Source organism: Diospyros lotus, chromosome 15, assembly GCF_014633365.1.
Source record: "Diospyros lotus cultivar Yz01 chromosome 15, ASM1463336v1, whole genome shotgun sequence".
NCBI lineage: Eukaryota > Viridiplantae > Streptophyta > Magnoliopsida > Ericales > Ebenaceae > Diospyros > Diospyros lotus.
In genome coordinates this window covers 13,122,850-13,134,879 of record NC_068352.1, presented here as the reverse complement: position 1 = coordinate 13,134,879, position 12,030 = coordinate 13,122,850, and the positions used below count along the sequence as shown (strand labels likewise).

Sequence of the window (12,030 nt, the reverse complement as noted above, 5' to 3'; positions counted from 1 at the left end):
CAAATACAACACTAATTGACTATTGCTGCTACTACCTACTGACATCGCCCTAAGCTCTACTCAACCCTCTTTGTTCCGACGTAACTCGAGTTCCTTAGCAGTGAACCCCATTGGGGGCGGAGCCAGTATAGGCCCAGTGCGGGCCAAGGCCCCCACTGGGCCTTGGCCCGCCATTAATTTTGGCCCGCACTGAGGCCTGGCCATAAAATCTGCAAACCCTCCCACCCTCATTCCCTCTTTCGCTTAAGCGCCCGCTGCCAGTCATCGCCCACCCCCCTGCCCTTCGCTCTTGCCTCTATCTGGCTCGGTGGCTCCGTTTCTCGCCGGCGCCACCTCTCCCCAGGTTTGGCAGCTTCGCCCTTTGTCTGGCTTCGTCGCTCGCCGACCTCGCTCTCACCGCCTCGGTCGTCTCGTCTCTCGCCCTCGGCGGCCGCTGGCTCTCCCCTCGGACCTCGGTCTCTCGCAGTCTCACTCTCGCTTGTTGCTGCCTCTCTGAGCTCTCTCAACTCTCTCGCAGCCTCGCTCAGTCGCTCACTGCCGCCTGCCTGACTGCCTCTCCGACTCTGCGTCTCGGCCCTGCTTCACGTAATCAGTGAGCAGCACAGTAGTAAGCTTCTGCTTCACTAATTTTTGTTGTAATATCTTTTTTCATTTTTAAAATTAATTAAGTGAACTTGAATTTTGTTAACTGATAATGGGTTAATCGATGTTAGATTTCTCCAAGATAAGTTTGTTAATGTGATGTTAAGATTGATAAATAAGTTTATCAATTGCATAGCGCACATAATTTGATATTTTGATTGTTGGAGTAATTGCACAGGGCATATAATTTAATATTTTGATTGTTTGATCAATTGTACATGCGCACATAATTTAATATTTTGATTGTTGGCTCAATTGTAGAGGCACACATAATTTGATATTTTAATTGTTGAATCAATTGCATAGACGCACATAATTAGGCGGACATAGTTTGATATTTTGATTGTTGGATCAATTGCAAAGGTGCACATAATTTGTGAATTTATGAATTTATGCATTCTCTAATTATCATTTGTTATATTAAATTTGAAATGAGTTTTCAAAACGAAAATCTTCGTCGGTCGTAAAAGATGTTGATAGGGAGAAATCAAATAAATTATGTTAATTTTTAGTATATTTATAAATTATGTCGTAAAAGATGTTGAGATAACGATGTTTTAGAATTAAAACAAAAAAGTAAGTTTGATGTATAAGTTAAAAAATTAAAAGTTTATTCTAAAATTAATGAAGTTAGACCTTTTTCTTTTTGTAATTACCTTCTTGTTTGGATAGGATTTTTTTAACTTGCAGTTTTTATTATTTCTTTTAATTTACTTTGAAACCAACCTCCCCATAGAAATTGGGTTTGGGCTTGGGATGGCCGCATGGCAAGTGCAGTCTTTTTAGGGCGCTTGCTGCCATTGTTGTTAGTGTCGCTTAGCTATTGGGAAAAATCCAATATTCACTGTACAAAATCAAAAGCTTCAGCTTCTGCTTCTACTTCGTTTCATCGGATATAGAGAGGGAAAGCGTCGACAATGTTGGAGAGCAGAGTGGGATGGCTTCTAAAGAGGGGAAGTAGAACCCTAAGAAACGTTGGAGCATCGTCAACTAGGGTTACCACTGAACCTTCATCATCATCGTCATCTCACGGATTCTTCTTGTATGCTGCCTCTCGTAAGAATGCGATTTCTACTTCTGCAATCGCAAGGAGCCTCGTTACGAATGGCTTTAGAGCCCTTCATCGTGGTCACCATAAGGTTCTATCCCCTTCTTACATTTCTCCTTTCTTTAAACTACCGCTGCTTCTTTATTCGCTTTTTTGTTTTTCCTCTAAGTATTATTTTTCTTTTTTTGTTTTTCTTCCTTTTTTTGGCTACTATATACGGCTTCCAGTTCTATTAAGCTATGAACTTTAGAAACATCAAATGAATCTCCTGAGTGTTAATTGTGTACAATCGCTTGTATTATGTTGGTTTATTGTGAAAAGTTGCATCAATTTCATAGGATGTACTAATTTTGGGACCTTTGTGCATAATCAGACCGCAAAAATGAAATCTTTTTACAAAACCAATTTATTTATTTATTTTCTCATTTTGTGGTTCTACCAATAATATTAACTAATGTTAGATTCAATCTTTTTATTTCTTTTTTTTTTTTCCCACTTCTATCTGCAAATCCATTTTCCAAACCTAAAGTAAACAATTCTTGATATGTGATCCTGTAAGTTGTAGATTTGTTGGTAAGAGTTCACTGAATTGGCAGTGATCACCCCTTAGAATTGTAGTGAAGGAGAAGAAGAAGATTGATAAAGAAAAAAAAAAAATAGAGTTTGAGAGAAGAAGAGAATTCTCTAGAATTGGATTTATGATCTTTCCATTGCACATGTTCCGTCTTATACCTCCCTTACACTTTGGCGCCAAAATTGCTCACATATGCATCCTCAAGCGTCCATGTGCTGTTCTCTGTTATTCACACTGGAGTCTACAACTATCAAAAGTTATATAGTGCAAAATTGACAACTATGGAAATGGAAACAAAATGAGTTTAAGGCTTGATTCTCTGCATGTGTTGCAGCTTGCAGACATGGTTTTTCATTGCTCTTCTAACCCAGCAACCTAGATGGTATCTTCCTTTCTGTCTTGCCTCTCCTTATTACAACTGGGTGCTGGTCTTCTTCTTCTGGAATTGCTTGGTTCTGTGAAGTTGGATCAATCTGGCTGCTATCAGTGCGCTTCGCCTCCAAATCTAACTTGTCCTCACGTTTGAGATGGGGCTGAAGAGAAATAAACTGTTGATAGTCCTCCTAGGTTGCTTCTCCCAGAGGTAGCCCCTGCCATTGAACTAGGACCCATCTCCTTTCCAGAACCTTAAGCAGCATCACTCTGGTGTTTAGTATGGCCAGTGGCTTGCAGAGGGGTTTGTTGCCATATTGGTTCTCTGGTAGATGTTGGGTTTGCTTAGTGGGAAGTGTTCCGCGAAAGGGTTTAAAGAGACATGGAAGGTAAGGTGAATTTCGGAACCTGTTCAGAGATGGAGTTTGTAAGCTATTGTCCCAATTCTCTTATCATACCTAGTAGGGTCCATAGCACTTGGGGCTAAGCTTGTAATGTCCCTTGTGAGCCACTAAAAGTTGCCTATAAAGTTGAAGCTTCACTCTTACCTTACCCAATCACCTGTAGAGAATTGAACTGGCCTTCTATGTTTGTCATATTTCTCTTCATGTCTTGTTGAGCTTTTTGTGTAAAGGTATAGGCAGAGGCAGTAACTAGGGAAAACAGAAGAAAGGAATTTGTGAAGTGAAAATTGGAATTAGGATTATCAAAATATACGTATAAACAGAAGAGCTGCTGATTATATACTCAGCAACTAAACAAATGAAAGGCATGCTAACATAAGCCGCGAACATAACACTAGCTGTAGGAAATAAAGCTAGCTAGGACTACCAATTTATAACAATACAACATAATTACAAAAAGGAGAAAATGCATCATAAAGCAATAAGAGCACAGCTTCAAGTAACACTTCCTTTCACATTCCCCCTCAATTGTGACTCCTCCTCCGTCAAGTTGCTTGCTTGTAGAGCCTTTAAAGCTTGAGGCTGATTGTATAGGTGACTCCTTTAAGTTGAGCCTCTCACATAGAAACCTGAATCTGCTACTAGGTAGTCCCTTAGTAAATATATCAGCCAGCTGATGTAAGGAAGGCACATATCGAATTTTAACAGCACCACTTTCAACCTTTTCTCTCTCAAAGTGAACATCAATCTCTATGTGTTTTGTGCGAGAGTGGAATACCGGGTTTTCAGCAATGCTCTTTGCAGCCATATTATCACTCCACACTATATGAGTAGAACCATAACTGTAACCCAACTCTGAGAACAGTGATTGCAACCATAAGATTTCAGTTGCCCGTGGGGCTGTAGCTCTGTACTCGGCCTCTCCAACTGACCGAGCCGCCACTATTGTTTGCTTCCGGAAGCTCCAAACAATTAGGTTTTGACCAAGAAGAACACATACCCACTTGTAGATCTCTTGTTGACTTTGCATCCAACATGATCCGCATCCATATAGACTACCAAAGGTAAATCAGGAGGAGCTGGTGCAAAGAACAGACCTAGACCCAAGGTACCCTTGACATATCGTAGAAGTCTCTTGCAGGCTGCCCAATGTTGCTGTTTAGGTGATGATAAGAACTGGCTAAGTTTGTTTACAGCAAAGGATAAATCTGGTTTAGTATACTACAAATTTTGAAGGGAGATAGTACAATAAAGAGATGGATTATCAAACACTTCACCCTCATCAGTCAAAGAATTAAACGAATTCATAGGAGTGTCACTGGGCTTACAGTCCATCATACCAGCCTTTCCCAACAAATCTAGTGCATATTTGCATTGGGTAAGATAAATTCCAGCACTAGTTCTATGAGCTTCAAACCCAAGAAAATAATGTATTGAACCCAAAGTCTTTGTAACACCCGGTGGTACGAGTGTTAAAGAATAATAAAGCATAAATAGCATGTCGGGTATTTTGAATTGTTTGAATATAGGTTGGAGACCTAATAGAACCCCAATGGGTGCTGGGTAGCATGGCTTGATGCCTAAAGCAACTCGAAAGTGATCAAATGTGGAAGATTGATCCCCGTGTTTGGAAATAAATAAATAAATAGGAGTGGAGATTTATGAGAATTTGCAACATCACTCATTTTATTTATAAACAAGCACCAGGTACACATACTGGCTCCCCATTTTTTTTTACATTCAAAAAGAGAGGGTTATACATACCACCACTCCTAGCCACTAACCAAGTACAAAACAAGTTACAACTCTCAAAAACAACAAGACCCAACCCTTAAAGCTCCACATTTCCCTAGCAAGTCTTGGATTCACCCATAGTTTCATGCCTTGACCATCACTACATGGCCCCCCACGGTCCAACTTCCTCTTCGCTATCTTGAGGTTTGCCAGAACCTAGCTTGCCATGCAACAACAAACCATCCGGGTCACTGCAGTATGGTGGTGCATTAGCATGGGTCTCGGACTCCTCAGTGGGCTCCTCATAAGGGTCTTCGGGAGTGTTAACCTCATTATCACACCCTTCAATGGAATTCTCTGAATCCCCATTGCTTCCAACACTTTCCTCTTCTGGACTTGAGGGTTTGCAAACAATCTCCTTAGTCTGCCACTGATCCATCTCACAGATCATTTTGATAAATAGGCAAAAATTTTGCATCACAAACACTCGCCTAGCAATCGTCCAGGCATAGGAGGGAGGGAACTGGCTATATACTGATCGCACAAACGGAATAAGAAAGCTGCTCAAGGGGTGTTTTGACTGCTGGATGTAGGGTTGCAATTCTTGCAATTTAAACCAGGATAAATTGTTGTCTTGTGGTTTGATCTTTCTGATTTATATCTTGTATTGTGATCTCTTTACTTTTTGTTTTGGTTGATATATGATTATTGATTAATCTGAGAGTGTGAAAAAGTATTTGAGAGAGGTTAATTCGTCTAAACTCGCCTAAAATGGTAAGTCTAATTCATCATCATATGTTGAGATCAAAGTGACAATCAAAGGAAATTTTTTCTTTTTTTTTTTCTCTTCAAGATTTATATTAGTTTTTCTGTTTCTTTTTTTTTTAAATCAATTCAAAATGCAAGAATGCATTTTTTTTTTTATTTGGACAAAAAACTAAACATTGTCAACCACTAACTAGGAAAGCTGAAAAATAAGCTCAAAATAAGATGAGGGCAATGTATGCAAGAGGTGGGTAATGATGATCTGTTAGTAGGTTTGAGATATTGGTGATAATGGGAAGTAAGCATGATGATATGGGTAGGCAATGCAAATGAGGCTTATTAAATTCTGAGCACACAGGAACAAATTAATACTAATGTTAGAAAACAGAGAATTAAAACCAGAAGAGGGAAAGAAACAACCTGTTCTTTGGCAATGGAGAATCTGGTAGCTGCGGTTAATAGTTGGTTTAGGCTAAAAGATTTGGGCTTAGCAAGATTTCTGTTGGAAATTCTCAGCCCAGAAACTCAAGAAAACTGATGATTGCTGATAGGAAACTGGATGCTTTGATGACTTGGTTGGCTGTGTTGATGATGATTTGTTGGTGTGGAATTGATGGAAGCTGATGAAATTCAGAATTGAGTTTTGCTCTGATACCAAAATTGATTTGGGAACAATAGGGAAAATTGCAGAGAGTAGGAAAGAAAAAGAAGAGATTAAGAAGAAAAAAAAGCTTGGAAAGAAAGAAGAGATTAGGAAGAAGAGAAGAATAGACAAGAGAAATTCAATATCAATGCATTCAATATTCAGAAGTGCCTAAAAAGTTACATCAAGAGCCTATTTATAGGCCAAAACTAAATCAAAATGGAAACAAAGCATATCATCATTATGATTCCAATCCAAATCCTAAATCCTATAATATCTCTAATCATCTAAGAAAAATATACATCAAAATAATAAGATGATTGATAAAGAGAAAAGAAGAAAGTTTTGAGGGAAGAAGAGAATTTTCTAGAATTGGACAAATGATCTTTCCATTGCACATTGTCCATCTTATACCTCCCTTACACTTTGGCGCCAAAAGGTTCACTCGTGCATCCTCACGTGGCCATGTGCTATGTTCCATTATTCACACTAGATACAACTATCACAAATTGTATGGAAGGAAATTGACAATTATGGAAACGTAAACAAAATGAATCTAAGGCGTGATTCTCTGCCCCTGTGTTGCAGCTTGCAGCCATGGTTTTTCATTGTGCTTCTAATCCAGCAACCTAGCTGGTATCTTTGTTTCCCTCCTCCTCCTTATTGCAACTGGGTATTGGTCTTCTTCTTCTGGAACTGCTTCATTCTGTGAAGTTGGATCAAGCTGGCTGCTATCAGCTTCTCTCTGCAAATCCATCTTCCAAACCTATAGTAAACCTTTCTTAGTATGCAATCTTGTAACTAGATGTTGTGCTCGTTATGTGATATACTGATTTTCATTTGCGTGCCTCTTTTCTATCATTTCTCTTTGTCTGTTGCATAACTAATTTTGGGAGAGAGAGAGAGAGTACCTTCAATTGAAATTTCTTGATGTTGCTTTTCTATAGACGGTGAAGAGGAATCTTCAAATTCAGTGACTTCAGTTCCTATAAATTCCTATAAATTGGGAGTTGTCTTTTTTTATTATGTCCTGCAATATATACTTGTTTTTGTGTCTTATATAGATATCCTTGCTTGTAACTTCAGAATTACATATTTTTCTAGCTTGTTGTAACTTAATAGATATCCTTGTCAGTGATTCTAGCTGATCAACTTCCTAGTTTTCCACATATAATCATAAGGATGATTGTCTCATGCTATTTCAGGATTTCTTTGTCCCATCTTATAGAACTATGTCCACCTCAGTGTCAGCAGCCATTCCAAATAAGGAGGCATTGAAGCTCCTTGTTACGGCGGGGCCCCGTGCTCAGAAAATGATTGGAATATGGCTTTTTACTTCTGCTGCCTGGGTATTTAGCATGGTAGTACTTGGTGGTGTCACGAGACTTACACGATCTGGTCTGTCAATGACTGACTGGAAGTTCACCGGTGGCCTTCCACCCATTTCAGAGGAGGAATGGCTGGTTGAGTTTGAGAAATATAAGCAATCCCCTGAGTACAAGCGGTTAGTTCAAGCACTGTTACTTATGTCTTCATCACTAAGATATATCTGTTCAGAAAACACTTTACACACTGCAGCTCTAACAGGTGAATGTTAATAGTTGTTATTTCTAAGATACTTGTAAAAAATGAATAAATTCAGTTCTTAGAGTTTTCTCTTGCTTGGGGTGGGGAGTTAAATCTGACTCTGAGATCCATAAATTATTGCATTGGTTTTGCACTATGTTTCCAAGTTATTCTGTTGTCTGTGCATGAAATGACTGTTCTTTCAAGTGAGTAGGTTTTTCTTTTTTTGTTAGTGGCATCACTTGATTTTGATCTCTTGCAGTGTTAATAAAGGAATGAGTATTGATGATTTTAAATTCATATATTGGATGGAATATGCGCACCGCATGTGGGGAAGGGCACTGGGAATCATGTTTGCTCTACCATTTTCATATTTCCTGCGAAGAGGATATATTACCGTACGACTTGGTCTGAGGCTTTCTGCTCTGTTTGCCCTTGGTGCTGGACAGGGACTAATTGGTTGGTGGATGGTTAAAAGTGGTTTGGAGGTAAGAAGCATCCAGTTCTCTGCTAATTGATATTGATTTGATTTGTGAATCATGAATGCTAACATTTCTTTTCCTATGTGCTTTGGAAGGAGCCAGCATCTGAATATGCTGAGCCAAGAGTAAGCCCTTACCGACTAGCGGCTCATCTAACTTCAGCTTTTATAATCTATTGTGGCCTATTTTGGACTGCTCTTTCTGTTGTCATGCCTGAACCACCTGCTGAATCTGTAGCTTGGGTGAGGGGAGCAGTAAAGGTTAAGAGATTGGCCCTTCCTATAGGTATTCTTGTTGGCATAACTGCTGTCTCGGGCGCATTTGTTGCTGGAAATGATGCTGTATGTTTATCCTTGTTGTCTGTTTTTTTCATTGCCTTACTAGGGATATCTTAGGGTTGTTGCCTTGTAAGTGAATTGTGAGAATGCTGATTTCATGATAAATTCCTAGGGTCGTTCATTTAACACTTTCCCGAAGATGGGTGATACGTGGATACCCGATGATGTTTTGAGCATGAAGCCACTTATGCGTAACTTCTTCGAGAATACATCAACTGTGCAGGTAATTGCAAGTTATGGAGCATGCATGACTTGGCCAGAAACAATTTCATGGTGTCAGATGAGAATATATCCAGTCACATTTAGTACTATGATTTATTCGGAAAAGTGGGAATAGATGAAAGATTATAATGTTCAGAATTTGGGAATCAAACAAGAGAACATGTATGGATTTTTCTTACTCAAAACTTTACTTGAAGGAACACTTTTAAGTGAGTTAGGCCTTACAGTAGACATGGCTGCGTAGAGCTGATAGGCAAGCTAGAACTTGTTTAGCCGATTCTACCTAGTGGGATTAAAGCTTTGATATATTGTAAGTAATATTCTATAAAACTGGTGGGATCAAAGCTTTATATATTGTAAGTAATATTCTATAAAACTGGAATCTTGATTTTAGTCCCATTCTAAAAATTTTATCACTGTTGTCCACAAGTAAACTAGCCGCATTGGATATGCAATTACTTTTCTCTTTCCTCCCGCATTTTAATGTAAATTATTAGTGTTGGCATTCTTTATGCCTATTATCATTATTTTTCCTTTCCACTCGTTCTTTGTTGTTATTTGGTTGCTCTGAAATTATTAGTATTGTAGAATAACTAGTTAAACAATAAGCTGACTCTTTCTCTGAACAACCAAGTATGTTGTGTGTAGAAGTTGTGATGTATATATAAAAAGAGGCCAGTTTATATAGTTTGAAGTGCCTTTGACAACCCTTTTCTTTTTGTTCCACAGCCAACGTACAATAAATTGCTCAGTTATTCTGCCCTTTTTTGTTGGAAGGGGAAAATATTTTTTTGGAGATATTTTTTCCGGACTTTTTTTGATTTGCTGCTTAAGTGACTGGTTACAGGGTCATGTTTGTACATTTAATTCAACATTCATTTGCACGGAAAGTTGCTAAGTAGGATTGGCATTATGCAGTGAGGATATTTTAGTGATCAGAATCAAATTTCCTATTTTCCTACTCATTGAGATCACGGATATATTTGAAACTGTTATTTTGAATATGATTGATGGAGAAAATGGAGAGGATTTTGGTTAACAATGCTGAGCTCCCTCATTTTCAGCTTGATCATCGTATCCTTGCAACTGCAACTTTAGTTTCAATAGGTGGCCTATGGTGGGCAACAAGAAAATTAGACATCCATCCTGCCATCCGGTCTTTGATTGGAAGCACTATGGGCATGGCTGCTCTTCAGGTTTTACTCATATTTTAGTTATTCTAGCTTATGAAAGTCTATGAATAATTCGCCTAGAGGATTACCTGTGTTAACAGCAGCCAGCTTATTGTCTGTCTTGGTCCTAATTTGCTGCAGGTCACTTTAGGGGTGTCGGCACTGCTGTCATACGTACCTGTATCACTGGGAACTGCTCATCAGGCTGGGGCTTTAACTTTGTTAACGCTCATGATTCTACTCAATCACACTGTGCGGAAGCCATCACACTCACTTCTCAAGTCTCTACCTTCTGTTGCAAGAACAACCGCTAAATAATTTGATGAGTGACTTTATAGTTGGAATGAAGCTCTGCTTCCTCTTCTCATCTTAAGTCATCATCAATTTTCAGTTGCCACAAGATACAAATAGGGATGACATTCGTTCTGCTTTCTTAGTTTCTTTCCTTTTGCAACAGTATAATGAGTTGCAAGTGTTGCAGGCTAGAATGCAATTGACTTGTGCAACAATGAGACGGAGAATTAGTCCATAAATATTAAGTGCAGTGCCAGTAAGAGTGAGTGGTTATGCCGATTGAAAGGAAGGCAATTTGGATTAATTGGAGAGGCTTGAAGGGTGAAATTAGTCCCGGAGGCCAACTTGGAAAACCATAAATCAGAGACCCAATTGGACCCATAAAAAGAGGAATTCTGACTCTTAAGTTGAAGTATGTATGTTTGTATGTATGTTCTTTTTGGTACATTGGAGAAGATTGGGGCTGAATTAAAGCAAACCAGTGGTTCTTTTGGTAATTGCTTTTTGTGCCTTTTTTTTCTCTTCTTTTATCTTTCTGCAAAAACGCGTCTAGGGACTGAAAACCAGCAAGAGTGCACATAAGAGGCCAAGAATATATGAACGGGGAATTAAATAAATCATGAAATTTGGAACAGAATCTCAGGCATCTTGGAGTTTTTTGGTATAATGGGACTAAATAGTCTAATACTGCATTTGGTATCCCAAGTTTAAGGGCCATATAACTTGAAATACAATCCCATGTTTTGTAGTAATCTTTGAACTAAGTACATCCAGACTTTAATTGCTAAATGGCTATTTGGGGATTAGTTCATCTCACATGGCATCCCAAACATGGGATTGACGTGTAGGATGACATTACCTCCCATGGAAACTCATATCAAACGCCCTGAGAATAATAGTTTATAGCCTTTTGTGTACTCATGCAACTCTTGAGATCTTAACTGTTGGAAGAATTAAGTGAGAATTCCATAAATAGATCTATATAATCGTTATATTGAACACTTGGAATTGCCTAAATCTTGATGCAATAATTTCTGCTTCACCAATCATGAAGATCAATCACCAACGTGGAGCACCTCACTCAAATCCCCACCACCCAAATGCCGCCTTCTTGAAAATAGAAAGGAAGTAGAATAAAATGAGGAAGGCACTTTTTCAATTCTTGCCTTTTGTGTGTGTGTGTGTGTGTGTACGGGTTTAAAGGGATAAAGTCCAACCTCAACCATAATCTTAGTGAGAATTAAGATAAATATTTTATTACATCTGGTAAATATAAAATCCTAAATACAATATGCAATTACGTTCAAATACAAGATAATTTGTATCACCCTAAATAACATATATCTTGTTTCATGTGGAATTACGTTTGAGTTCAAGTGGGCTTGGACTTGGGCTTGGGCTTGGATCGCATAGGTACCCCATCCAAGGCCCAATCTACATCTCTCATTTACACAATGGTGGGAGTGATCTGGTCCACTTGGAGTTTCATCTCGATTCCTTTTCTTATCTCAACTTCATACTAGTAAGAGGGTCGTGTAATCAGCAAGTAGTCTTGCAAGTTGGGAGCCAATTACCAAGTGTTAGCTACAATGTAGACGCTTCTGCTTGGACAAAAAAAATACACATTTTTATAAACTCACAGTACCTTGAACTTGAACTTGACCTGTTCAATCAATCTATAACATTCTTAATGCCTCACAAAGTAATGATAGATTTTTTGTTATTTTATTCATAATCATGCTTCAGCCACTCTAAGTGACATATCTGTTAACTA

General features: G+C 38.6%; 1 protein-coding gene across 1 annotated transcript; it reads left to right on the top strand.

Moving 5' to 3' along the window:
- The first annotated feature begins 1,386 nt into the window (after nt 1-1,386).
- LOC127792639 (cytochrome c oxidase assembly protein COX15) lies at nt 1,387-10,774 on the top strand. The gene is made up of 7 exons (XM_052323228.1): nt 1,387-1,781; nt 7,388-7,686; nt 8,011-8,236; nt 8,326-8,571; nt 8,681-8,791; nt 9,855-9,986; nt 10,104-10,774. Exons 1-7 carry the CDS (start codon nt 1,560-1,562, stop codon nt 10,278-10,280), a joined length of 1,413 nt encoding a protein of 470 aa, XP_052179188.1. The 5' UTR covers nt 1,387-1,559; the 3' UTR covers nt 10,281-10,774.
- Nucleotides 10,775-12,030: the final 1,256 nt, after the last annotated feature.

Coding starts and splice junctions, on each gene's coding strand:
- LOC127792639 (XM_052323228.1), top strand. CDS start 1,560: ATGTTGGAGAGCAGAGTGGGATGGCTTCTAAAGAGGGGAAGTAGAACC. Junction 1,782..7,387: donor TTCATCGTGGTCACCATAAG/GTTCTATCCCCT, acceptor ATGCTATTTCAG/GATTTCTTTGTCCCATCTTA. Junction 8,572..8,680: donor TTGTTGCTGGAAATGATGCT/GTATGTTTATCC, acceptor ATAAATTCCTAG/GGTCGTTCATTTAACACTTT.